Source organism: Syzygium oleosum, unplaced genomic scaffold (genome assembly GCF_021117445.2).
Source record: "Syzygium oleosum isolate NSW1041296 unplaced genomic scaffold, Sole_v2.1 Sole_v2.05, whole genome shotgun sequence".
Classification (NCBI taxonomy): domain Eukaryota; kingdom Viridiplantae; phylum Streptophyta; class Magnoliopsida; order Myrtales; family Myrtaceae; genus Syzygium; species Syzygium oleosum.
This window is the reverse complement of record NW_026607489.1, coordinates 13,160,534-13,188,246: the sequence shown is the minus strand read 5'-3', so window position 1 is coordinate 13,188,246 and position 27,713 is coordinate 13,160,534. Positions and strand designations below refer to the sequence as shown.

General features: G+C 43.4%; 3 protein-coding genes and 1 long non-coding RNA gene across 5 annotated transcripts; 3 read left to right on the top strand and 1 right to left on the bottom strand.

Moving 5' to 3' along the window:
• Positions 1-247: 247 nt before the first annotated feature.
• LOC115664197 (ATP-dependent helicase NAM7) lies at positions 248-2,598 on the top strand. Its single transcript, XM_056311664.1, has 5 exons — positions 248-374; positions 805-1,060; positions 1,156-1,501; positions 1,606-1,966; positions 2,100-2,598. The coding sequence occupies exons 1-3, from the start codon at positions 248-250 to the stop codon at positions 1,367-1,369; spliced, it is 597 nt and encodes a 198-aa protein (XP_056167639.1). The 3' UTR covers positions 1,370-1,501; positions 1,606-1,966; positions 2,100-2,598.
• A 2,998-nt stretch (positions 2,599-5,596) lies between these two features.
• Positions 5,597-6,896, bottom strand: LOC130138190 (uncharacterized). Its single transcript, XR_008816597.1, has 2 exons — positions 6,824-6,896; positions 5,597-5,812 (listed from the first exon to the last, which is right to left on the bottom strand). It is a non-coding gene; the product is annotated as an uncharacterized LOC130138190 (long non-coding RNA).
• A 1,381-nt stretch (positions 6,897-8,277) lies between these two features.
• Positions 8,278-13,877, top strand: LOC130138188 (uncharacterized). The gene is made up of 8 exons (XM_056311508.1): positions 8,278-8,705; positions 9,095-9,634; positions 9,996-11,204; positions 11,361-11,688; positions 11,927-12,182; positions 12,278-12,764; positions 12,879-13,231; positions 13,386-13,877. Exons 1-8 carry the CDS (start codon positions 8,550-8,552, stop codon positions 13,654-13,656), a joined length of 3,600 nt encoding a protein of 1,199 aa, XP_056167483.1. The 5' UTR covers positions 8,278-8,549; the 3' UTR covers positions 13,657-13,877.
• Positions 13,878-20,869: 6,992 nt separating this feature from the next.
• On the top strand, positions 20,870-27,251 carry LOC115668407 (helicase SEN1-like). 2 transcript variants are annotated; one of them, XM_056311502.1, is made up of 8 exons: positions 20,870-21,163; positions 21,625-22,164; positions 22,522-23,730; positions 23,838-24,165; positions 24,577-24,832; positions 24,928-25,837; positions 25,941-26,293; positions 26,445-27,251. In XM_056311502.1, the coding sequence occupies exons 1-8, from the start codon at positions 20,984-20,986 to the stop codon at positions 26,827-26,829; spliced, it is 4,161 nt and encodes a 1,386-aa protein (XP_056167477.1). In that variant the 5' UTR covers positions 20,870-20,983; the 3' UTR covers positions 26,830-27,251. The 2 variants fall into 2 exon arrangements, with proteins under 2 accessions (XP_056167477.1, XP_056167478.1); XM_056311503.1 differs by having other exon boundaries at positions 20,986-21,243.
• Positions 27,252-27,713: the final 462 nt, after the last annotated feature.

Below are 27,713 nucleotides of genomic sequence, written 5' to 3'. Positions count from 1 at the left end.
ACGATCGAGAGCGCTTCAAACGCATCATCGGAAGTGACATCACCGGCGTTCTGTCCGAGCCCGGAATAAGTCGACGCTCCATACATTATAATTAGACATAACACGAGGAAAATATAACATTGGAAATTATAAACATGCTGTATAATGTGAATCTTAGCATTCAAGAATTATATTGGAAATTTTGGTGTAATTCAGATATTTTAAAATTTATTTTTCGGATAAATACGGGGAAGAGAAGTTAATGCCAATGTTTGGCCCGTACTCCTTCATAGATATTCTTAATGGAAGAGAAGAAGATGGGGATAACGGACGTAGCCTTAGAAACTACGTTGAGGTGAGAGTTGTGTCGAAGATTTTGAAGATTCTATACAAAGGTACGCCACGAGAGAATTTGGCCAGTTTATTGTTTCCTGCCAAATAGTATACATTAATGCAAATAACGACTATATCTTTGCACACGTTTGGTTATATATGTGGAAGCACCTTTTGCCATATTATCGTATAGCATGGGCGGCCAGTTGTTGACTGCCGAATCTGCAAGAGAAGAATATTTCTGTTCAATCTTACCATGAAGTTTATTTTAGTTTCTTGGGATGTATAGAGAGATTTGCATAGCTTTATATGCTTATTGACACGGGAGATGATATGCTTTCTTGTCATTTTTAGGTCATTAACTTAGGCTTGCAGGATACATGAAACAGGAATCGGAGGTGTACATAACACTTCTACGTTAGTGTCGTCGTAACTTGTAGGATTTACGACTTGTGTGCCACATCTAATTATATCATATTGGTTTTTCTGCAGCATGCAAATCTTCAGGCGAAGATTTAAGTGTTGGCGTGATATCTCCATATGGAGCTCAGGTTGCTGCAATACAACACGATATTGGAAATAATTATGAAAATATCGAAGGCTTTACAGTGAAAGTGAGGACAGTGGATGGGTTTCAAAGGGGTGAAGAGGATGTCATAATAGTATCGACCGTAAGATCAAACCCTCGCGGTTCTATCGGGTTCGTTTCTGATCCTAAGAGAACCAATGTCACTATCACCAGGGCAAGGTAGTCTCTTTTATTCCTGCTTAACCGGGGCAATTTGAATTTTGCAATAAGATGTTATTTACAAGCAATTTCTGCTTTTTGCTGCCTCTATGTAGATACTCTCTTTGGATATTGGGAAATGAGAGAACGCTGATGAGAAGCAAATCTGCATGGGAAGCTTTGGTTCATGATGCTAAGAGCCGTGGTTTTTTCTTCAGCATTGATGATTTTGAAGCCATTTTGGATGGGAAGAATAGTCAGCTTGATGAGCCGGTCGCTGGAAGTAATGTGCTATTTAGAAATGAGAGGTGGAGGGCAAACTGCTCTTAGGATGCTAAGAGCCGAGAATGTTCCTCCGGTTGTGATGAAGTTAAAGCCATTTTGGATGGGAAGAAAGAGAATATTCGGCTTGATGATCCGCTCGATGGCAATAGTGTCCTATTTAGAAATGCTCGGTGGAGGGTAGAAAACTTTGCCCGATGGTTTTCTTTGCTGTATTTGCCGGCTCAAAATGAACATTCGACTTTTGCAGAATCAGTGACAATACTTTTTCTTGTCAACTGTAGGTTTTCTTCGGCGATAACTTTGTGAAGTCTTTCGGAAAGCTTACGTCACATAGGACCAAGATGTCAATCTTGGACCTCTTATCAAAACTTGCTGGTGGCTGGAGACCTGAGAAGAGCTATGTGGGTTTACTCCCTACAAGCTGTTCTGATATGGTGAAGCAATTTGAGGTTGATGGTCTCTCTACGTGCTGTGCACTGTCGATATAGATATACTTAAGGAACCGAGATACATCCAAATCCTGAAGATTTGGGATGTATTGCCCTTAAGGGATGCGACGAGACTGGTTGAACATCTCGACAGTGAGTTCAAAGCATATGCAGACGATTTCATTAGTCTCTGCAACGAGAAATGTCTTGAGGGGTAAGTCTCATCTTTTTTCCCTAACTTCAGATTGAAGACTTATCAATAGTCTATATGATTCACTTTCTCGGATGAATGACCGCTAGAACTGACTTGAATTATCTTATATGCCCACGTATCTCCCGTCGTGTAGGGATCTTATAGTTCCAAAGACATGGGATTCTTCTCATGGTATTGCTCGTTTCCGTAATCCGGATCAAGTTCAAGCAGGGAGCGGTTTGGGGGCCGATATTTCGATTCCGGGAACGAGCGAGAGCCTGCTTTCAATGAGATTCCACCCCTCATCATCAGGCGTGGTCAGGCACTTGTTTTCGGAGGACCACGATGGCGAAGCGAATCTTGCTTCTGACGTAACCGAGCTAGATCAAGAGATGAATTCCCGATTCGGTGGGCTTCATATTTGAGCAAACCCATATTGTTCCCCTTCTTCACAAGCAGCTTCTTTTGACAGAATCAGGGGATAACACAATTTCTTTACGAGGAATGTTTCGTTCGGGGTCGGAATTTCTGCGCCCGTGCCGGGTATTTTCGAGAAGGCTTGGACCTTCTAAATCATCTATCTTTTTCTAGTTTTATGTCTGGATATATTTGGTTGAAATAATGGCATAGAATTTTCGGTTCAGGTGTCATAACTTTTTATTTCTGTTTCTTTTTCGTCTCTAGTTTGTGAATTCAAATATAGGGTTACACACCTAAGTCCAACAGTGACATAGACAGCAGAATCAATCGAGATTCGAGACATCCGCAATCGGCTATCCATCGTCTCGTTCATTGATTAGGCAAAAACGAACAATAATCGCACACAGCACGAACAGTCCTTGCAATCGAACCACTCACCGAACAGTGAAACGAACACCATTTGCATCCTTTCTCGAGCGATTGATGACACGAGAAGCGCAAAGCTGGAACCTCCGGAGCAAGATATCCAAGGAGCTATAGAGATGATCCACCGAGCGGAGGAACTCTGAATCACTCGCAAATCCAGAGATGATCAAGCGAGAATGATGCGCAAATCGCTGTGGATTTTGGGGTTTCAGGCCAAACAAAGATGTTGATGGAGATCGCACCAAGTTTTATCATTTGTTTAAGAGATAAGTGCACTTGAAGACACGGAAATGCAATTGACTCTTTAAACTTTTTAAAAAGTACGATCAAGTCGTAAAACTTGTCACGAAAGTGAAAATCAAGTTCTTAAATTTTCAAAAGTGTAATTAAGCCTCAAAACTTTTCACGAAAGTGTAATCAAAACTTAAAACTTTCAAAAAGTGCAATTTATGGAAGGTTTTGATTGAATCAATTTGATAAGTTTTGAAACATAATTACATTTTTTGAAAGTTTTAGAATTTAATTGTACTTTCACGATAAGTTTTATGACTTTCAATGCATTTATCCCTTTCTTTAATTCTTTCCCATTTTTAGCCCTCGTGCTTTTTAATTTTATTTTTTTTATCCTTCGGGGTTATAGAATCTTTCATTTTCTTTGACGCGATGTAACGTTATACAACTGCTTTATCAAAGATGGAAAAGGCATGAAGAGAGCATAATCATGTGCTGGGCACGTGTGAGAGTGAGAAGAAATTCAGGTTGTTCACACGTATGGTATCCCTATAAGCATGTATGTACAAAGACAAATCATTTAGGGTAGGCATAGCCGCATTGCCATATCCAACGCAAGGTTTTGTCCTTGGCACAGCGGAAGCTACTACCAAAGGGCCTCATTGGTAGTTAAGACTAGTGCTATATTTTATATAGCACATCACTTCACCTTTTCCGGGCGATGTGGGATTCGGTTAATGTCTATCCCCTTCGCCATCCTCCAGGCGGAGCCACACTCCCATCCCTCGCAAGACCAGGTCGTTACATCATCCGTCGTCATGTGTAACTGTGAAATACTCAAGGGGGACTATGGTTTTAGGCCTCATCAAACCATCTTAGTACTCGTGTACTAATGAGCGACCAAATCTTATTTCTAATTTCCATAGCCAGTCATAAGTGCATGTACATGCGTGTGGTCATCTGAACTACAAAAATGAACGTGCGCTTGTTAATCTGTATCCGAACTCCAAACATTTCAGGACACCATTTACTTCAGACAAGGAAAAACAATGTGCGTATGGTACATGCAAGAAAGCTTAGCATCCGAGAAAGCTTACCCAAAGTAACTTTTGTTTGTTGGTTTGAGGCATACGACTCCTTCGCTTTGAAAAAAATGTGGAACGATGCAGAAGCCTGTCTTGTGACGCCGCGTGCATTGTGCACAAAAGCTCGGGAAAATTATCAATTCGGTCCTAAATCTATTGCACGGATGCCTATTCAGTCCTTAACTTTTCAATTTTGCCAATTTTATCCTAAATCTTTGTGCGAAATTTTAATATAATCTTTCTGATCAATTTTCGCTGAAACTGCCGACATGATGATGCGGTCATCACTGGCCATTTTACGCGGCATGCCGTCGCGTCAGCGATTTTCGGTGAAAATTGATCAGAAAGACTAATAATTTCATACGGTTTAAAACTAAAGTGGTAAAATTAAAAAGCTTAAGATTAATCGAATAATTTTTTGTAAAAAGTTTGGTAGGTAAAGTTTTGGCAAAATCATATCAAATAGCGTACGGGAATACGAGGGGACTCAAGTCTTTTCAAGGGCCATCGGCTTCCTTTCCCGCCCGCTCTTACTTGACCCGAGGAGCTCTTAAATGATCAATTATTTCATTTTTTCAAATCACGAGCGGATGTTAACTTAATAGGGTTCCACTATAATTATTAAAAATTTCACATCGATGAGTGCAAATGATGGGAAATGAGCAAAATCATAATGTGACGACAATAGTCCCATAAATCTCTCCTAATCTTTTATTAAAAGATCTTTCCAGCTAGAATTATCATACAACCTCACAAGTTTCCCAAAACTCGAATTTCAAATCTCTTCATACAGCACCCATTAGATCCAGTTGCCAAATTTATGTCCGTCCTCTGAAAAATTTCCTCTCATCCAATACATTCGAAAGTCTAATGTTACATACAATACCTAGTATTTAATAGCACTCTTCGTTTGTTCGGTGCACAGATACCCGCTCGATCTCCTAATTAAGGAACTACGGTTTTAGGTCCTCCTCGAGTGATTTAAAGTACCCATGTACGTCCAACACAACCATTCTTAGAGATCAAGATGCATGTACGCATCTGTGGTCGTTCAAATACGAAGAAGGAACGCGGGTCTTGCCAGCCTCCATCCAAGCTCCAAACATGTCGGACACCAGACGTTTCGGACGAGGGAAGACCGTGTGTACTGTGACAGTGACGAAAGCTTTAGCAATGCAAGAAAACTTAGCCCAAGCAAACCATCGTTCGTGGGTTTGAGGCACACATCTTGCTTTTTTTTCATTTTCTTGGTCGGAAAGGCAGACATCTTGCTTTGATTCGCATTAATGGGGAACGATGGAAAAAGCTCGTATTGCGAAGCGACGTGCATTGTGTCACGCCCCGGACCCCGCCGAGCCCGCGACATCCCGCCATCGGTCGTATTGAACATGACGTCCCAGGCACGTCATCGACCCGACCCAGACATCAGAGATTTAGCACACGCGGAAGCAAACAGAAACAACCCGGACAACGAAACATGACAAAGGGATAGCACAAAACAATAATTGCATAACATAATAAGGTAGTCACTATTACAGGACAATAACCTGGGCTACCAATTCCCAACCACGCTTTTCAAAAAGGGGCGGTGGTCGACAAGCTTATCTCCTCTACAAAAAGATACTCAAAAGACAGGGTAAATTAACATATTCTTCAATCCCTGTGGTACTTTGGCGGCATCTCCAAATCGATCACGGTCGCGGATCTGAAAGTGGTTATATAATAACCGTGAGAACGAGTCTCAATAAGTAATACCCTCAACCCTACGTAGGCCAATGCGTACCCAGACAAGCAGTACATGCAATCTAATTCCTAATATACCGAATTCACCTCAAAGTACTTACCTCGCCATCAAGCGCGTGCCAGCTCTACACGACAGTCAAATGTATTATAATAATAATAATTCGATAACATACCACAGTCATTCACACGCCAGCCACAATAGCACCCAATCAATTCCAACATTTCGATCGGTCAATCAATCAGTCAAATCAATCAATCTTAGTCACACTCGAATCGCATGCGTGGTCGAACAGCCTTCCACGACCTCCCAGGTCCTTTCACTCGGCCCGCGCCATTACGCGTCAGGCCCCATCTCACAGCCCGCGCCACTGCGCCTCAGGCTTAGCCCTCAGATCAAGCCGGACTCGGTCCCGCGTAACCACGCCTCGGGACATTTTTCCTTTCCAATGACCCGCGTAACCTACGCCTCAGGTCTAGTCATGCCTTATTCGCCACACCCGCGTAACCTACGCCTCAGGTTGGCAGCCCTCCGATCGATCCGGGCTTTTTTTTTTCACATGCACACGCACCACAGCACAATTTCGCCATTTTCACAAATCGCACCAACCAAATTCAAGACACACTCGCAACATCTCAGTTTGCCAAATCAAAGCACCATACCAATTCCAGTCAAAGCCAATCCCAGTCACAACACAAATCCGATACACCAGTCCACACTCCCGACATATAAGTCAGTCACATACGAGCTCCAATTTTCATCCACACGCACCACCATGATACGGTCAATCAGTACACCACAATTAGCCACGTGATCACCATAAATCAATCCACCACTCGCCACGTAATTCACGCATTAATAATAATTTAACAGACTAATCTATTTTCTAAAATTAGTCACAAAATTAATCAAATCAATCTCTAAACATGTCTAATAGTACCCATTATACTAAATAGGGATTAGGATATCACTTACCAGATTTTGGCCCGGAGAAAAACCTGCACGGGCTCTAGACGGGCCGGATGAACAGTACGCCTGATGAACAGTGTTCGGAATGAACAGTATAGGCCGGATGAACAGTACCCCCCGGAATGAACAGTGACGGCCCCCCGGATGAACAGTGTTCGGAATGAACAGTACGGGCAAGGGCGCGGGCTCGGCCACGGCCCGGGGCACGCTCGGGCTGGCTGGGCAGGGTCGCCGGGGCTAGGTGGTGGTAGACGGGGCAGCGACGGCGGCCGGTACGGCGGCGCGCGGCGGCTGGTCGAGGCGGCGCCGGGGAAAACCCAACACAGGGGCGGCGTCGGGGAGGAAGGAAAAAGAACAGGGGAGGGGGAGGTGGTGGCGGCCAAAGGGGGCAGTAGGGCGGCGAGGGTGGCTGAGGGGAGAGGCTGGGGGAAGAGGCGGGGCGGCGGCCGCTGGAACGGCGGCACGCGGCGACGGTGAAGCCGGAAGCCCGAAACAGGGGAAGGCTCCGGGGAAGAGAGAAACAGGGGGGAAAGTCGCGCGGCAGCCGGGGGTGGCACGGCGGCGTCTCGGGAGGCCGGACGGCGGAGGGCAGGTCGGCGGACGGCTGGGCGACGCCGGACCGCGGCGGACGAAGTGGCGAGCTGCTGCTCGCGTGCAGCGCTGGCAGGGCCGGCGACAGGCGGTCGCGGGCGACGAGCGGCAGCGCAGCTCGGTCGGGCGACGGCGGTTGGTGGGACGGCGTTGGGCGGAGGCGGAGGGGGTCGACGGCGGTCAGGCGAGCTCTAGCAGAAGCGGAGCGGAACCAGTCGGCGAAGGAAAGAGAAGAAGAAGAAGAAGAAGAAGAAGAAAAAGAAAAAGGAAGAGAAGGAAAGAGAAGAGAGAGAGTGTCAGGGAGAGTAGGTCTGCAAGGGGTATGGGCTGAGGGGACGCTGCATGGGGCAGACGCGCACGCGGCCAGAGGAGAGAGGAGAGAGAGAGAGAAGAGAAAAATAAAGAAATTAAATGCTCAATCAAATAATTATTGCAAACCAACGGCCCATATTCAAAATCGAAAACGACCTACCAGTCCAAATTAAACCTCGAATATAATAAAAGATAAAGGCCAGATCAATTAAGTCAAATTACCCCGAGGGAGGTCTACTAGTTTAAATTCGCACCCGGTCAAAAACTCTTCTTTTTCCATTATTCCTGACAATCTCAACGTTGGCTACGATCATAATGATACCGTTCAATTTATTTTGTCCCGAAACTCCCGAAAATCAACTGCCAAGTCCGAGGTCTAAATAACGGCCAAATTCGATCGAGTGCGATTCTAGCGAAATCTCAAAATTTAAAAATAATAATCGAGAGTGATCAGTTTTCGGACGAGAATTTACTATAAATATACTGACAAATTACACGTTTATTAAATTCCTAAAAATTGGGTCAAAATCCGGAATGTCACGCAACGTGCAACGAGCTTTAGCAACTTAAAGTTTTGGCGAGATCGGTTCATATACTGTAAGGACGTACGAGGAGACCGAGACGTTTCCCGGGTCATCCGCTTCATCTCGCCCCTTTTTCACGCTGCCCGCGGTCACTCAGTGATCGTCTTTGTTAAAGGCTCGTCTCGGACGGGATTGATCCACAAGCGTTAAAGCTGCTCGCTTCTTCATATTTGCTCTCTCGATCTCTCGTTTGCTAGGAATTCTCAGACATATTCGTCATCTTCGACGGGAAAGTAAGGATTTAAATGGCTTTAGAGATGGGTGCTGGACTGGCCATGGATTCTACAGAAGGTGCGGAGTCTGGTTCCGGTAGTAAGAAAGACAAGCCCACTGACCTGACTGGTATCATCTTCTCTTGGTCTCTTCGAGAAATCTTCGATACGAATCTCTACAGGGACAAGGTTCTCATTTCTTAGTCTCTTTCCTTCCTTGTTTTTTCCCTTTTTTTGGGGCTATGTTTGTTGCTTTGATCATGCTTTATTACTATCATCAGTAAAAGTGTAATTGGTGTTAGCTCGAAAATGTTCTAAATGATGTTAGTTCCTTGCTCTTTCGCAATGTTTCTCTTGTGAGCATCGTAAGTAAAGTTGGACTGTTGTAAAGTGGGGAAGGACCTTGCTCTCTGTCTCTGTGTGGCGAAGTTATTGGGTGTCCGGGGATATACTTCCCATTTTAATATGCTATACGGTGTGCTATCCGTGAGACATTAATTTGCAAGACGACAGAGTTGCTTGATCTATCGAGTGAAGTTGGTTGGTCGTGTTTGATTTTCAATACACCCATTTTGTAGGTGGAGAGCATCCAGGAGTCATTTCAATCAGTTGAGCAAGACTTTGCGTCTTATATCTTTCCTTTGCTGGAGGAAACACGAGCCAGTCTCTGTTCAAGTATGCAGAATGTATCTAGGCTACCATTCGCGAAAGTCACTAGGTTTGTTGAAGGCGATAAGAATGCTTACAACGTGGAAGTGGACTACTGGAGAAACAGGTCCACTGGCAATGGCAAAGAACCTTACAAAACTTTGCCTGGGGATGTTTTGATCTTAACTAATACTATGCCGGATTCCATTCAAAGCTTAGAAAGGTTTGCAGGAAGATGGGCATTTGCATCGGTCACTAAAATTCCAGAAGACGAGGACGGGGATGCTCAAACATCAACAAGGTTCAGTGTCGAAGCATTTTTGGACAATGAAGTGAATGATGAACGTACCTGGGAGTCAATGTATGCAGTTTTCTTGATAAATGCAGTCACTAACAATAGGATATGGAATGTGCTACACAGATTTGGCAACTTGAAAGTTGCAAGGGAAGTTCTGTGTACGGATTCAGCGGTAAGGACTTTAATTTTCATACTTATTATCTCCATGCGGTATACGGTAAACATATTATTGCACCAACAAAACTTCATCAATTATATAAAAAAACTCCATTTGCTTTTGAGTTAGCTTGTTATTTCTCCAAACAGTCAAAAGAAGATTGCCCCGAGTCTGGCATTCACATAAATTTCAATGCTGCAGTAGTATGACCAAGATTTAGAGATAGACCTAGTTTATACATCACAAGATCCTCTGTGCTCAATATTAGTGCAGGTTGTGCAAGGATAGAACATAATCAACAATTTTTTCACGGTTTCTAAGTTTTACTTAGGTTATTTGGGAGTGAATTTTCAAAAGAGTATGCGTTTGTTTGCAGGCTGAGAAAGATTGCAATCTCTGCATTACTCAAAGTCATGACTCTGGGCATGAGGGTCTCGATAAGAACTTGCTTGGTAGTCTGAATGAATCCCAGACAAAAGCTGTCCTGGCATGTCTTGATACAATCATGTGTGAACACAGGTCGGCTGTGGAAATGATACAGGGTCCTCCAGGGACAGGGAAGACCAAAACTGTCGCGGCACTGCTCTTTACTCTCTTGAAAAGGAAACACAGAACCCTTGTTTGTGCTCCAACAAATGTTGCCATCAAGGAATTGGCGTCTCGTGTTTTGCAGCTGGTAAAACAATCGGTTTGCACAAACTCTCATGGGGAACGCTTGCTCTATAACTTAGGAGACATGCTATGTTTCGGGAACAAGGAGCGGATGAAAGTAGATTCAGATATGGAGGAAATATTCTTGGATCATCGAGTTGATTGTGTTGCGCGATGCTTTTCTGTATACACTGGTTGGCGGCATTGTCTACCTTCCATGATTGATACTCTCAATGACTGTGTCCGCCAATACCACATTTTTCTGGAGAATGAACGCCAGATTATATCAAAGCCTAATGGTAATGATGTTGCAAGCAAACGTGGGAGCGGCAAAAAGGAATCCAAACCTAAATTTAAATCATTTCTGGAATTTTTCAAGCACAGATTCAGGTCAAGTGCAGAGTCTCTCCGCAGATGCTTCTCGATCTTGTGCACCCATATCTCCAAAACTTACCTGTTGGAACATAATTTCCGCGATATTGAGTCCCTTCTGATCGCACTTGATTCTTTTGAAATTTCTCTATATAGACAGAAGTTGGATTCGAGAAAGTTGAAGAAAGCATTTTCATCGGACCGATCTACATTAAAAATGTGCACAGATCCACTATATACATCATTATCGATGAAGAGACGTGAATGCCTCTCTCTTTTGCGAACTCTTAATACGTCTCTCAGAGAGCTAAACCTTGCAACATTTACGTGTAAGGAAAAGATAGCTGAGTTCTGTTATCAAGCGGCTTCCTTGATTTTCTGCACTGCCTCTAGCTCATATAAGCTCTACTCCAAGGAAATGGAGCCTGTCAGTTTATTGGTGATTGATGAGGCCGCGCAGTTGAAAGAATGCGAGTCAATAATTCCGCTAAAACTTCGCGGTGTCAGGCACGCAATTTTAGTTGGAGATGAATGTCAGTTGCCTGCAATGGTTGAGAGCAAGGTATGTCATCGCTGAATATTTGACTAGGAACGTGCACAAGCATACATAAACATGAATAGTTTTTATGCTTAATTTACCTTTAACACAAGCATTCATAAACATGAATTATTTTATGCTTAATTGACCTTTAAGTTTCTGTATATTTTTGTTCTATAGCTTTCTAGCAAGGCTGGCTTTGGAAGGAGTCTATTCGAAAGGTTGAGTTCTCTGGGTCATCCAAGGCACCGTCTCAATATCCAGTACAGAATGCATCCTGCGATAAGTCGCTTTCCAACATCCACCTTTTACGAAAACCAAATTCGGAATGGGTCGAATGTTAACTGCAAAAGTTACAGAAAATGTCATTTGCCGTGGCCAATATTTGGCCCGTACTCCTTCATAAATATTTCTAATGGAAGAGAAGAACGTGGGGATGATGGACGTAGCCTTAGAAACTATGTTGAGGTAGGAGTTGTGTCGATGATTTTGAGGAATCTATACAGAGGTACGCCATGAGAGAATTTCGCCAGATTATATCATTTCCTGCGAAATTGTATGAACTAATGCAACTAACGACTATCATTGCACTTGTTTGGTTATATGTGGATGCCCCTTTTGCTATACTGTCGTAGAGCATGGGCAGGCGGTTGTTGACAACCGAAGCTGCAAGAGAAGAATATTTTCACGTTAGTGTGATCGTAACTTCTCCCTCGTCTAATTATATCGTCTTGGTTTTTCTGCAGCATGCAGATCTTCAGGCGAAGATCTAAGTGTTGGCGTGATATCTCCATATAGAGCCCAGGTTGCCGCAATACAAAAGAAAATTGGAAAAAGATATGAAAATATCAGAGGCTTTACAGTGAAAGTGAGGTCAGTGGATGGGTTCCAAGGGGGTGAAGAAGACATTATAATAGTATCCACCGTGAGATCAAACCCTCGTGGTTTTATTGGGTTCGTTTCTGATGCTAAGAGAACCAATGTCACTATCACCAGGGCAAGGTAGTCTCTTCTATTACTGCTTAACCGGGGCAATTTGAACTTTGCAGTAAGATGTTATTTACAAACATTCCCTGCTTTTTGCTGCCTCTATGTAGATACTCTCTTTGGATTTTGGGGAATGGGAGAACGATGATGAGAAGTAAATCTGTATGGGAAGCTTTGGTTCATGACGCTAAGAGCCGTGGATGTTTCTTCAGCATTGATGATGTTAAAGCTGCTTTGGATGGGAAGAATAATCAGCTTGATGATCCGGTTGATGGAAGTAGGGTACTACTTAAAAATGTGCAGTGGAGGGCAAAGTGCTCTCAGGATGCTAGGAGCCGAGAATGTTCCTCCAGTACTGATGATGTTAAAGCCGCTTTTGATGGGAAGAATAATCAGCTTGATGATCCGGTTGATGAAAGTAGGGTACTATTTAAAAATGTGCAGTGGAGGGCAAAGTGCTCTCAGGATGCTAGGAGCCGAGAATGTTCCTCCAGTACTGATGAAGTTGAAGCCATTTTAAATGGGAAGAAAGAGAATATTCGGCTCGATGATCCGCTCGATGGCAATAGTGTCCAATTTAGAAATGCTCGGTGGAGGGTAAAGAACTTTGCGCGATGGTTTCTTTGCTATATTTTGTCGGTTCAAAATGAACATTCGACTTTTGCTGTATCAATGACAATACTTTTTCTTATCAACTATTCGTCTATGTAGGTTTTCTTTGGCGACGACTTTGTGAAGTCTTTCAGAAAGCTGATGTCACTTAGGACCAAGATGTCAATCATGAACCTCTTATCAAAACTTGCTGGTGGCTGGAGACCTGAGAAGAGCAATGTGGGTTTACTCCCTCAAAGCTGTTCTAATATGGTGAATCAATTCGAGGTGGAAGGTCTCTACATGTTGTGCACTGTCGATATACTAAAGGCACTGAGATCCATCCAGATCCTGAAGATTTGGGATGTACTGCCCTTAATGGATGCGACGAGACTGGTTGAACGTCTCAACAGCGAGTTCAAAGCATATGCAGACGATTTCATTAGTTGCTGCAATGAGAAATGTCTTGAGGGGTAAGTCTCATCCTTTTTTTCCCTAACTTCAGATTGAGGACTTATCAATAGTCGATATGATTCCCTTTCTGTGATAAATAACCGGAAGAACTGCCTTGAATTGATTTTTTTCCGAACTACTATCTTATTTGCGCACGGATCTTCCGTCGTGTAGGGATCAAATAGTTCCAAAGACATGGGAGCCTTCCTGCGGTATTGCTCGTTTCCGTAGTCCGGATCAAGTTCAAGCAGGGAGCGGTTTCGGGGCAGATATTTCGAATCCGGGGGCGAGCGAGAGCCTGCTTTCAATGAGATTCCACCCCTCATCATCAGTTGTGGTCAGGCACTTGTTTTCGGTGGACCCCGATAGCGAAGCGAATCTTGAATCTGAAGTAACCGAGCTAGATCAAGAGATGAATATCCGCTTCGGTGGGCTTCATATTTGAGCAAACCCATATTGTTCCCCTCTTCACGAGCAGCATTTGACAGAATCAGCAGGGGAAAGAGTTGATTGATGATGGGTCTATCAGGATTGAAAACACAATTTCTTTACAAGGAATTTCCGTGCCCATGGCGGGTATTATCGAGTAGGCGTGGACCTTCTTCACTATTTATCTTCTGCTGGTTTTATGTCTCTATGTATTTGGTTGAATTAACGGCACAGAACTTTCGGTTAAGGACTAGGATTGCTTTTATACTAAGGATGTTGATTGCTGCCTTTGCATGCATGCTATACTTTGTGCGGGTGACACACGATATAGCCTTGATCCTCACCAATTCCGTGCACTTTCTAATAGGGATGAAGGGACTCTTGAGATGATTCTTGCAATTTTTTTTTCGATTTTAATTTCAATTCCGTGCACTTTTTTTCCCGTTACTTGTTTGTCTCTAGTTTGTGAATTCGAGTATAAGATTACATACCTAACTCTGTCCAACAGTAACATAAACAGCGAAATCCTCATCTAAAGCCAGCGCGATTCGAGATTCGAGATATCCATAATTTGGCTCTGCTCCTAAGTCATCTCGTTTACCCTTGAGGCAGAAACGAACAATAACTGCACAGAGCACGAACAGTCGATGCCATCGTACAATTTCTCGAGCGATCGATGACACGAGAAGCCCAAAGTCGTTTTGGTTTCCCTTCGCCAGAACCTCCGGAGCAAGAGATCCATGGAGCTAGAAAGCTAAGCGGAGGAACTCTAAATTGTCACGCCCCGTACCCCACGAAGCGTGAGCAGCCCACCTTCGGTCGATAAATTGCGACGTCCCAAGAAGCGTCGCCGACCCATGCCCATACAGAGATCAAGCACAAGCGGAAGTATAAAGTCAACAAACCCAGACAATTACAATATGAGCCAAGGATAGCCATCCAATAAACAACGATCAACGTAGAAAATATGTACATACTTATATTACTATTTTAAAACTCTTTTTACAGTGTTCACGACAACCAAAAAGGAAACACCAACAGCTGGGAATAACCCAAACAGCCACTTCTCCGTTCTGCTCCATCCCCACCGGGGTGCATGCTCGACGACTGCTGGATAAAAGGCGGTATTCCCAAAAAGAGGTGGTGACCTCGGCATCCTACTACTGGGGGTCTGAAAAGTTTCGGTTTACACAACCGTGAGACGAATCTGAGTGAGTTCAACCCCTAAACCTAGGCTAGGCTAGCATGCAATCTCCTGACCGGAAATAAACATTATAAATCATAACACAACCATAATCACACAATTCTCTGACCCTACAGGTTAGACAGTTCAATATGTAATAATCACGGGACATACGTGGCACACATTATCACACGTACGCCAATCACATGCTCATACACCGAGTCTCACACACTCGGATGCTATTCAATGCATGTTTATGCATGCAAATGTCATTGACATGTCATGCACATTTCTTTGGCCCACTGGCCCACACTAGCACACTTGCCCAATTAATTATTATTACGACTCGAGTCATCAATTTTTCATGGCCCGGTGCGTCTAGCCTGCTTCAAAGTGCATGAGGCGCAGCAACCGATCTGGCCCAGTGTCTCTAGCCTGCTTCAAAGTGCATGAGGCGCAACACTGTTCTCCTTGCGAACCAGAGCCTGCTTCAAAGTGCATGAGGATGGTCGCCTTCCGGACGTACCGGGCATCGTCCTGCTTCAAAGTGCATGAGGACGGTATCGACCCGAAGGACCTTAGGTGACCACACAGCTCATTATTATCTGAACCCAGCATATAACGCTTCAGGGTAATTTAGGTGATCACATGCTCATGGCAGACACGCATGCTCGCACAATTTCATCACATGCCTCACTCTTGGCATATGCAATGCGTGTCCATGTTATGCAATGCAATGCACCACGAGCACCAACATAATTCGGACACCCAATGTCACAACACGTGCTTAATTGGCCCAATTAATACCGTGTGGCCTAACGTGCGATTCACAAATCAGCAATTCATTGTAACCAAATAATGGCCAATCGCACTCCACAAAATCAGCCACACAACATACGACATAGCAGTACGAAATCAATCACAATTAAGCACAATTGACGTACAATCAGTCAATCCGGGTACACCCGGCAATTTCACCAACGAGCTCCTAAATTGGTCATTAAACCCCATTATCCTCCCCAACGATTCTCATTAATCCACTAAATTTTTCCGATAATAATTTCTACCAATCAATTCTCAACCCAGTCTGAAATACACACTGCTATTATCTAAGCCAGTCCAAAATGCACCGATAATACCTAAACCAGTCCAGGAAAAACGCACTATCAGTCCTAATCCGGGTTTAGGAATTTTACTCACCTAATCCAAAGTCACGACGTCGGGGAACGGCGGCCGATCACTGGTGAACAGTGAAACCAGCGGCAGAATTCCCGGCGACGGCGGCGCGGTGTACAGACGGGGAACAGTAACCCCGTACGGACGGCGTGAACAGTACGACCCCCCGTACGGATACTGTACGGACAAAGGGGGACGGGTGGCCGGCGAGGTGCCGGTGACGGCTGCGGCGGCCGTACGGTCGAGATGAACAGTGACCGTACGGGGGACGGTGAACAGTACCGTACGGTCCTATACGAACTGGGCTAAACGGCGACGTATGGACATGCTGAACGGCCGGGTGTCGACGGAACGGCGATCGGAGCTCCGGCGAAGCTCCGGCGGTACTGTTCACAGAACGGAAAAATGAGAAAAAGAGAGAAAAAGAGGGGAAAGGGAGAGAGAAATGGATGGAACCGAGGCTGAGCTGAGGCGGGGGACCAAGGGGGTCGATGGCGAGGCACGGCGGTCGACGGTGTGCTCCGGTGGCCGGCGGCAAGCTCCGGCAAGGCAAAATCAAGAGAGAAAAAAAAGAGAGGGGGAGTGAGCTACGGAGGAGAGGAAGCTATTCTGGCCAGAATGAGGGTGAGAGGAGAGAGAGAGAGAGTTTATCTTGGTCAAACATCTAGACTAGGGGTGCCAAGTGTCAAAAATCAAGCCAATGTGACCATTTTACCCCTCATCCAATGGTTCACATTAAATCTTATCCAATAATCCATGGGCACTTTGGTCCTTTGCTGCCATAATTAATATAAGTCCAAATTTAATTAATTTCCTTAAAAATTTCCCAAAATTCGGAACCAAAAATGGCCTAGGGGCAAAACCGTCATTTTTCCGATCCCGGGGCGAAATTCCAATTTTCGCACATACGCGTTCCATATATGCGTGGTCAACCTAATATGGCGTCGGAATCGCGAAATTCACTTTTTAAGCCCTCGAAAATCCACGTCAAAGTTCCGGGAATAAAATAATATTATTTTTTTCAATTTTTGTCGAAATTTCATTTTTTGGCCAAAACGACTCCTGGTATGCGTGGCCACCCAAAAATGGCACCGGCCACGAAAAATAACCTCATTTGGCCTCGAAAAGCGACGCTGGCATCCCGGGGGCAAAATCGTAATTTTTCACCTCCGGACCGAAATTCCAATTTTTACTCGTACTAACTCCACATGTGCGTGGCCAGCGTAATATGACGTCATATTCCCAAAAATGGTCTCTTAAGCCTTCGAAAATCGATACCGAAATCCGGGCCCAATTCCGTAAACAAAACCCGCTAAACTTTCAATTTCAGGGTCTCTCACTAACGGGCGGCAGTTTAGAGATTACGCGTATCGACCTAGGGCTACTCGTATCGTAATGGTCTCGATCATTGAGAGAATGAGAAATTATCACTAGCCCCAGAGGCTACGATCGTTCGGTTTAGGTTCAGGACTGATTGGCCACGTGCACTTTTCGGTCATGCAGATTCACCTGCGATCCGAGTGTACAACGTTGGCCTTGGCCAAACCAAATCCGCTACCTTTCCTAAGATCGGCCCACATCGGTTCAAAATATTCTCTCAGCATCTCTCGCGATCAGTATCCGTTCCACAATAGGGTCCCCGGTCCACGTACCGCTTTCTAGTTAGCCATGCCCCATTGGTTAGTATCCCGAGAGTGATCAGCTCTGGGTGAGACTTACTAAAATGAAATGCGAAATAATATCAGTTTCATTGATCCCGGAAATTACATCGAAATTCGGGCTGTTACATAAATCACTCGCAAATCCAGAGATGAATCACTCTGGTGAGGGCCGGCCTTGCTTGTGCCTGGTGAGGGTCGTGTAGGCTAGGCTAGCCCTTGCTTGTGGCTTTCGAGGGCGGCGTTGCCCGACCCTCTCCAGATATCGCCGATGGTCGGCTATTGCAAGGAAATTTTTTTTTAAAAAAAGTAAATGACAAAAGTGCCATTGACCAGCCGATGAGGTCAGGCTATTCTTTGAGACTGACATGACTACTTTAGACTTTTATTTGAAACAAGATCTATTTTAAGTCCTTATTTGGAATTTTTCCTTATTTTTATGATTAGTATTTCGTTTTTTAAATCACGAGTGAATGTTAACTTATTTGGTTCCGCTATTAGGCTCTTGGCTATTGGTGAACTAGGAAGCGGTAAACGTTGACCAGAATCTCAAATGTATTGGAGGTGCAGTTGACTCGAGCACTTCTCAAACTATTTCTTTTTCAAATATTCCATATTGATTAGTCCAAATGATGGGAAATGACTTACACTTTTATCTCGTTATGCTATAAGCAAAATTGTAACTTGACTGATGATAATCCTATAGGTCTTTCGACAATTTTTTGAGTGAAATCTTCTCAGCTAGAATTACTATGTAATCCCAAAAGTCTCTAAAAAATTTAGATTTCAAATCTCTTTACGTAACAACCATTAGACGTGATTGCGAAAATTACTTGAACCCTCTCAATATTTCCTTTCATTTGAAAGTTCAATCTTACGTACAATGCTCAACATTTATTATGGGGTGTGTAAAAGGGGCCAAAAAGCCCGAACAGCTATACGATAGTATTCTTCGGCGCATGACTACCCACTTGATCGCCGAAAGGCTAAAACGTGAGGGACTAATTTTACCAAAGGTTGGAACCCTATTAAGTGCAAATATTTGTCTCGCAAAGCAAGTTGGCCAACCAATCGACACAAACATGGACTACCGTCCCTATAAACATGTACAAAGACAATTTATCCGTCGTCACATGTAAGTGTGAAAAAATAAGGGGGGACTATGGTTTTAAGTCCTCATCGAATAATCTTGGTACTCGTGTGCTAATCGCGACCGAATCTCATTTCTAATTTTCATAACCAGTCATGAGATCAAGGCGCATGTACACATGTGTGGTCATTTGAAATAGAAATGCTTGTTAATCTTAATCCAAACTCCTAACATTCATGACCCCAATTACTTCAGGCCAGGAAAAACAGCGTGTGCGTGTGTGTGTGTGTTTATGGTACACGCAAGAAACCTCAGCATGCAGGAAAGCTTTACCGAAAGTAACTTCTCTTTGTTGGTCTAAGGCATATAGCTACTTTGCTTTGCGAAAAGCGCGGAACCATGAAATAGCTTGTCTTGCAAAGCCATATGGATTGTGCAAAAAATTTGAAAAAATTATCTAATCAGTCTTAAACCCGTTACACGGATGTCAATTCAGTCCAAAACTTATTAATTTTGTCAATTCAATCCTAAATTTTTGCGCAAAATTTCAACATAATTCTTTTGGTAAATTTTCGTCATAAGGATTGCATTGAAGTTTTGCGAAACACTAAATCGATAACATTTGAAAAGTTTAGGACTAAAGTGATATTCGTATAATAAATTTAAGATTGAGCGAGTAATTTTTTTCTTGTAAAGTTTTGGCGAAATCGGATCAAATGGTGTTGGGGAATACGAGGAGACTCAAGAAGACTTTTCAAGTGCCATGGTCTTCCTTTTCTCGCCCCTCTTACTTGACCCGAGGTCTCAAATAACCATTGTTTCATTTTTCAAATCCCCAGTGATTGTTGACTGGTAGGGCTCCCGCTGTACGGCTCTTGGCCTTTAGCGGACTAGAGAAAGGTAACTGTCGAAGAACAATGTTGAAATACATTGGAAGGTGGCGGGGTTGGAAGAGAACGATGGACGCTTTAGGTTCACCCACTTTCTTTTTCTCCGACCCCCCAAAAAACAACTATTTCTTTTTCAAAAATTCAACATTGATGAGCGCAAGTGATGGGAAACGAATTATATTTCTTTCTTATTTGGTCAGATTTACCTCATCAATGACGGATGTTTTCATCTGAATAGGCTATAACGCCTTGTTTAACGATCCGACGACCGGTCTACCTATTCATCTCCTGTCCCTCCCAAAATATTTTTTCTTCCAATGGGAGAGCAGGAATATCCCCTTTTGGTGTTTTACGTCCCTAAAAGTCTATGGGAGAGACATTAGAGATATGGCCTTTTAAGGACCGGCTCAGGTCCAAATCTCGTTATACTGTAGCCAATATAACCAAAATCGTAACGTGAAAGGCAGCTGTACTATAATCAAAATTGTAACGTGAAAAACAGTAATCTCTTGTAATTTTTTTTTATTGAAAATCTTACCAGCTAGGATGACTATATAACCCCACAAGTCTAGAGAAAAATCGAACTTCAAATCTCTCTATGTAACACCAATTAGACCCGGTTGCCAAAAATTATCTGGGCACTCTAAAAAATTCGCTTTCATTCAATACACTCAAAAGTTTAATTTTACATACGATGCCGAGTATTTATTTTGGAGTATTTAAAGACGGCCGAAAGGCCCAGATAACCATACACAACAGCACTCTTCAGCGGTTCGATGCACGAACACCCCCTCGATCGCCTAATTAAGGAGGCAATGATTTTGGGTTCCTCTCGAGGGATTTCAGTACTCATGTACGTCAAACACAACCCATTCTTTAATATCCAGACGCGTGTACGCACCTGTGGTCATTCAAATTAGAAGAAGCAACGCGGGTCTCTCAATCCAAGCTCCAAACATGTCGGACACCAGACATTCCAGGCGAGGAAAGACAGTGTGTACGTTAACAGTGATGAAAGCTTAGCATGCAAGAAAGCTTTAACCCAAGCAAACCATTGTTCGTAGGTTTGAGGCGTGCATCTTACCTTCTTCATTCTTCTTGGGTCGGAAAGGCATACATCTTGCTTTGATTCGAAGTAAGTGGGGAACCATGGGAAAAGCCTGCATTTCATTGCGAAGCCACATGCATTGTGAGAAAAAAGCGTAGCATGTAAAGTTCTGGTGAAATGGAATCAAATACTGTACGGAAGTCGAGGAGACCAAGACTTTTCACGAGTCATCATCAGTTTCATTTCTCTCCCCCACTTTTCACACCGCCCGCGGTCGCTCGCCGATCCTCTCTTTTAAATGCTCGTCTCGGACGGGATTGATTCACAGGTGTTAAAAAGCTGCTCGTTTCTTCGTACTTGCTCTCTCAATCACTCGTTGCTTGAAATTCTCAGACACATTCGTCCTCTTCGACGGGAAAGTAAGAGGGTGCGGGACTGGCCATGGACTCTAGAAAAGGTGCGAAGGCTGGTTCGAAAGGCAAGCCCAGGGACCTGATTGATATTATCTTCTCTTGGTCTCTTCAAGAGATCTTCAATAACAATCTCTACGGGGACAAGGTTCTCTTTTCTTAGTCTCTTTCCTTTTTTTTTCCCTGTTTTTTGGGCTATGTTTGTTGTCCTGATCATGCTTCCGTAGCACTATCATCAGTATAAGTTTAATGCATATTAGGTCGAAAATGTTCTGAATGATGTTAGTTCCTTGCTCTTTTGCAATGTTTCGTTTGTGAGCCTTGCCATGTGAAGTTGGACTGTTGTATAGTGCGGAAGGACCTTGCTCTCTGTCTCTATGAGGCGAAGTTATTAGGTGTTGGGGGGAATATTTGCTCTTTTAATATGCTAGATGATGTCCTATCTGTGATATGACAGAGGACAGAGTCGCTCGATCTATCAAGTGAAGTTGGTTGGTCATGTTTGATTTTCGATACACCGGTTTTGTAGGTGGAGACCATCCCGGGGTCATTTCAATCAGTTGAGCAATACCTTGCTTCTTATACCTTTCCTTTGCTTGAGGAAACACGAGCCAGTCTCTGTTCAAGTATGCAGGATGTATCTAAGCTGCCTTTCGCGAAAGTCGCTGGGTTTGTTAAAGGCAAGAAGAATGCTTACCATGTGGAAGTGGATTCCTGGAAAAACAGGTCCACTGACCGTGGCAAGGAACCTTACAAAACTTTGCCTGGGGATGTTTTGATGTTAACTAATGCTAAACCGGATACCATTCCCAGCTTAGAAAGGTTTGCAGGAAGATGGGCATTTGCATCGGTCGCTGAAATTGCAGGAGATGCTGACGGAAATGCTCAAACATCAACAAAGTTCAGAGTCAATGCATTTTTGGACAATGAAGTGAATGATCATCGTACCTGGGAGTCAATGTATGCAGTTTTTTTGATAAATGCAGTCACGAACAATAGGATATGGAATGTGCTACACAGATTTGGGAACTCGAAAGTTGTAAGGGAAGTTCTCTGTACGGATTTGGCGGTAAGGACTTTGTTTTTCGTACTTATTATCTCCATACGGTCTACGGTAAACATAGTATTGCAGCAACAAAACTTCATTGATTATAAAAAAAAAAACTGCCATTCTCATTCGAGGTAGCTTGTTATTTCTCCAAACATAGTATTGCCCTGAGTCTCGCATTCACATAAATTTCAATGCTGCAGTAGTATGACCAAGATTTAGAGATAGACCTTGTTTATCCATCTTAAGATCCTTTGTGCTTAATATTAGTGCAGGTTGTGCTAGGATAGAACATAATCAACAAATTTTTCACAGTTTCTAAGTTTTACTTAGGTTATTTGGGAGTGAATTTTCAAAAGAGTATGTGTTTGTTTGCAGGCTGAGAAAGATTGCAATCTCTGCATTACTCAAAGTCATGACTCTGGGCATGAGAGTCTCGATAAGAACTTGTTTGGTAGTCTGAATGAATCCCAGGCAAAAGCTGTTCTATCTTGTCTTGATACAATCAAGTGTCAGCACAGGTTGGCCATGGAAATGATACAGGGTCCTCCAGGGACAGGGAAGACCAAAACTGTCGCGGCACTGCTCTTTACTCTCTTGAAAAGGAAACACAGAACCCTTGTTTGTGCTCCAACAAATGTTGCCATCAAGGAATTGGCATCTCGTGTTTTGCAGCTGGTGAAACAATCGGTTTCCACAAACTCTCATGGGGAACTCTTGCTCTATAACGTAGGAGACATGCTATGTTTTGGGAACAAGGATCGGATGAAAGTAAATTCAGATATGGAGGAAATATTCTTGGATCATCGCGTTGATTGTGTTGTGCAGTGCTTTTCTGCACTCACTGGTTGGCAGCATTGTCTACCTTCCATGATTGATACTCTCAATGACTGTGTCCGCCAATACCACATTTTTCTGGAGAATGAACGCCAGATTATATCAAAGCCTAATGGTAATGATGTTGCAAGCAAACGTAGGAGCGGCAAAAAGGAATCCAAACCTAAATTTAAATCATTTCTGGAATTTTTCAAACACAGATTCAAGTCAAGTGCAGATTCTCTTCGAAGATGCCTCTCTATCATATGCACCCATATATCCAAAAGTTACCTTTTGGATCATAATTTCCGTTATATTAATTCCCTTCTCATCTTACTCGATTCTTTTGAAGTTTCACTATGTAGAGAGAAGTTGGATTCTAGACAGTTGGAGGAAGCATTTTCAATGGACCCATCTTCATTAAAAACTCTCACAGATCCACTATATACAGCATTATTGATGAAGAGACGTGAATGCCTCTCTGTTTTGCAGACTCTTGACACATCTCTTAGAAAGCTAAACCTTGCAAAATTTACGTGTAAGAGCAAGATAGCTGAGATCTGTTATCAAGCGGCTTCCTTGATTTTCTGCACTGCCTCCAGCTCATATAAGCTCTACTCCATGGGAATGAAGCCTGTCAGTTTATTGGTGATTGATGAGGCTGCGCAGTTGAAAGAATGTGAGTCAATGATTCCACTACAACTTCGCGGTGTCAGGCATGCAATTTTAGTTGGAGATGAATGTCAGTTGCCTGCAATGGTTGAGAGCAAGGTATGTCATCGCTGAATATTGGACTAGCAACGTGCACAATCATACATAAACATGATGATTTTGTGCTTAATTGACCTTTACGTTTGTGCATGTTTTCATTTCTACAGCTTTCTAGCAAGGCTGGCTTTGGAAGGAGTCTATTTGAAAGGTTGGTTTCTCTGGGTCGTCCGAGGCACCTTCTCAATATCCAGTACAGAATGCATCCTGCGATAAGTCGATTTCCAACATCAACCTTTTACAAAAATCAAATTCGAAATGGGCCGAATGTTACCAGCGAAAGCTACAAAAAATGTTATTTGCCGTCGCCGATGTTTGGCCCCTACTCCTTCATAAATATTTCTAATGGAAGCGAAGAAGGTGGGGATGATGGACATAGCCTTAGAAACCATGTTGAGGTAGGAGTCGTCTCGATGATTTTGAGGAATCTATACGGAGGTAAGCCATGAAAGAATTTCACCAGATTGTTTCATTTTCTGCCAAATAGTATGAATTAATGCAAATAACTACTTTGTCTTTGCACATGTTTGGTTATACATGTGGATGCACCTTTTGCTATACTGTTGTAGAGCATGGGCGGGCAGTTGTTGACTGCGGAAGCCGCAGGAGAAAAATATTTCTGCTCAATCTTACAATGAAGTCCATTTAGTTTCTTGGGATGTTGGGAGAGATTTGCATAGCTTTAAATGCTTTTTGACACTAGAGATGATGTGCGTTCTTGTCATTTAGGTTATTAACTTAGCCTTACAGGACACATAAGACAGTAATCGGAGGTGTACAGAACACTTTCACGCTAGTGTGGTCGTAACTTCTCCCTCATCTAATTATATCGTCTTGGTTTTTCTGCAGCATGCAAATCTTCAGGCGAAGATCTAAGTGTTGGCGTGATATCTCCATATAGTGCTCAGGTTGCTGCAATACAAAAGAATATTGGCAAAAGATATGAAAATATCAAAGGCTTTACAGCGAAAGTGAGGTCAGTGGATGGGTTCCAAGGGGGTGAAGAAGACATCATAATAGTATCCACCGTGAGATCAAACCCTCGTGGTTTTATTGGGTTCGTTTCTGATACTAAGAGAACCAATGTCACTATCACCAGGGCAAGGTAGTCTCTTCTATTCCTTCTTAACCGGGACAATTTGACTTTCGCCATAAGATGTCTGATACCAACAATCCGTGCTTTTTGCTGCCTCTATGTAGATACTCTCTTTGGATTTTGGGAAACGAGAGAACACTGACGAGAAGTAAATCTGTATGGGGAGCATTGGTTCATGATGCTAAGAGCCGCGGATGTTTCTTCAGCATAGATGATGTTAAAGCCGCTTTGGATGGGAAGAATAATCAGCTTGATGATCCGGTCGATCGAAGTAGTGTACTATCTAGAAATGCGCGGCGGAGGGCCAAGTGCTCTAGTGATGCTAAGAGCCGACAATGTTCCTCCAGTACTGATGAAGTGAAAGCCATTTTGGATGGGAAGAATAATCAGCCTGATGATCCGGTCGCTGGAAGTAGTGTACTATCTAGAAATGCACGGCAGAGGGCAAAGCGCTTTAGTGATGCTAAGAGCCGAGAATGTTCGTCCAGTACCGATGAAGTTAAAGCCATTTTGGATGGGAAGAATAATCAGCTTGATGATCCGGTCGATGGAAGTAGTCTACTATCTAGAAATGCGTGGGCGAGGGCCAAGTGCTTTAGTGATGCTAAGAGCCAACAATGTTCCTCCAGTACGGATGAAGTTAAAGCCATTTTGGATGGGAAGAATAATCAGCTTGATGATCCGGTCGATGGAAGTAGTCTACTATCTAGAAATGCGTGGGCGAGGGCCAAGTGCTTTAGTGATGCTAAGAGCCAACAATGTTCCTCCAGTACGGATGAAGTTAAAGCCATTTTGGATGGGAAGAATAATCAGCTTGATGATCCGGTCGATGGAAGTCGTCTACTATCTAGAAATGCGTGGGCGAGGGCCAGGTGCATTAGTGATGCTAAGAGCCAACAATGTTCCTCCAGTACTGATGGAGTTCAAGCCATTTTGGATGGGAAGAAAGAGAATATTCGGCTCGATGATCCGCTTGGTGGAAATAGTGACCTATTTAGAAATGCACGGTGGAGGGTAAAGCACTTTGCAGATGGTTTCCTTTTCTTTGAAAATGGACATTCGGCTTTTGCAGTATCAATGACATTACGTTTTCTTGTCAACTATTTTGTCTATGCAGGTTTTCTTCGGGGACAACTTCGTGAAGTCTTTCAGAAAGCTGACGTCACATAGGACCAAGATGTCAATCATGAACCTCATATCAAAACTTGCCAGTGGCTGGAGACCTAAGAAGAGCGATGTGGGTTTACTCCCTAAAAGCTCTTCTCCTATGGTGAAGCAATTCGAGGTTGAAGGTCTCTACGTGCTGTGCACTGTCGATATACTTAAGGAACTTAGATACATTCAAATCTTGAAGATTTGGGATGTATTGCCCTTAAGGGATGCGATGATAGTGGTGGAACATCTCAACAGTGAGTTCAAAGAATATGCGGACGATTTCATTAGTCGCTGCAACGAGAAATGTCTTGAGGGGTAAGTCTCATCTTTTTTTACTAACTTTTCATCGAAGGCTTATCAATAGTCTGTAAGATTCACTTCCCTGGATAAATGACCGCAAGAGCTGACTTGAATTGATGTTTTTCGAACTACTATCTTTTATGAGCACATATCTTCTGTTGTATAGGGATCAGGAAGTTCCAAAGACATGGGATTGTCCTCATGGCATTGCTTGTTTCCGTAGTCTGGATCATGTTCAAGCTGGAAGCAGTTTCGGCGCCAATACTTCAGATCTGGGAGGGAGAGAGAGCCTGCTTTCAATGAGATTCCACCCCTCATCATCAGGTGTAGTCAGTAACTTGTTATCGGAGGACCACGATAACGAATTGAATCTCCCATCTGAAGTAACCGAGCTAGGTCAAGAGAAGAATTCCCTGCGCTTGTTATCGGAGGACCACGATAGCAAATTGAATCATGCATCTGAAGTAACCGAGCCAGATCAAGAGAAGAATTCCGTGAAATCTCTCTTCGGTGGGCTTCTGAGTTCCCTCTTCAGAGGGTTTCGTATTTGAGTCACACATGCTGTTCCTTCTTCACAGGGAGCTTTTGACAGAATCAGAGGGGGAGGAGTTGATTGATGCTTGTATCAGGAAGGAAAATGCCATTTCTTTGCAAGGAACTTTTGGTTCGGCCGGAATTTCTGTGCCCATGCCGGGTATCTTCGAGTAGGCATGGAACTTGTCAACTATGTATCTTCTGCTGGTTTTGTGTTTGTGTACAGTTGGTTGATTAATTCGCACAGAAGTTTGGATCAGGTGTCCACAGCTACGAAGTGAAAATTCATCTCCAGACATGACTAAGATTGCCTTCATACTTGGGATGTCGCTTTCTGTCTTTGCATGCTATACTTTGTGCAGGGTCGCGCACAAGAATGTAAATGACTTTCTTTGATAATTTTTGCGTTATAATGACATAAAACGAATGGTTTTTGCTATGGGGACGAGGTGAGAGGTGACGTGGCGGATGTGAGCCTGGATCCTCACCATTACAAATTCCAGTTCAGCATTCATTAAAACGAATGGTAGATGTGAGCATTTCTTGTGATTTCTCTTTTCAGCTCATTTTCTGTTCTAGGCTTCGTAGGGACTTTAAGGGCGTGAATGAAAATATTTCTCTTCTCCGACCCTATTTCTAGCTAAAAATTGAAAAATCTATTTCTCTTTCCGAACGAGTTTCCGAGCAAAAAGTAGTGTTTAATAACAACACAAATTTTTTTTTCCCGGAATAGAAATTTATTTGATAACAACGCAAAATTTCTATTCCCACCAACCGGTGAGCGGCTGCGGTGGTAGGCGGCTGGCAAGTGGCGACAGCAACATGTGATGGCAAGGGGCGGCGGGTGGTGACAACGGCCGGCCGGCAAGCAGCTGCAGCGGTGGCAGGTGGTCGGCCGGCA

Excerpts from the sequence above, each read along its gene's own strand:
- LOC115668407 (XM_056311502.1), top strand. The coding sequence starts at position 20,984 with ATGCTCGTCTCGGACGGGATTGATTCACAGGTGTTAAAAAGCTGCTCG. Across the intron at positions 21,164-21,624 it reads TGCGAAGGCTGGTTCGAAAG|GTGGAGACCATCCCGGGGTC; the intron begins GCAAGCCCAGGG and ends CCGGTTTTGTAG. Across the intron at positions 24,833-24,927 it reads GTCACTATCACCAGGGCAAG|ATACTCTCTTTGGATTTTGG; the intron begins GTAGTCTCTTCT and ends GCCTCTATGTAG.
- LOC130138188 (XM_056311508.1), top strand. The coding sequence starts at position 8,550 with ATGGCTTTAGAGATGGGTGCTGGACTGGCCATGGATTCTACAGAAGGT. Across the intron at positions 11,205-11,360 it reads CTGCAATGGTTGAGAGCAAG|CTTTCTAGCAAGGCTGGCTT; the intron begins GTATGTCATCGC and ends TTTGTTCTATAG. Across the intron at positions 11,689-11,926 it reads TTTGAGGAATCTATACAGAG|CATGCAGATCTTCAGGCGAA; the intron begins GTACGCCATGAG and ends GTTTTTCTGCAG.
- LOC115664197 (XM_056311664.1), top strand. The coding sequence starts at position 248 with ATGTTTGGCCCGTACTCCTTCATAGATATTCTTAATGGAAGAGAAGAA. Across the intron at positions 375-804 it reads TTTGAAGATTCTATACAAAG|CATGCAAATCTTCAGGCGAA; the intron begins GTACGCCACGAG and ends GTTTTTCTGCAG. Across the intron at positions 1,061-1,155 it reads GTCACTATCACCAGGGCAAG|ATACTCTCTTTGGATATTGG; the intron begins GTAGTCTCTTTT and ends GCCTCTATGTAG.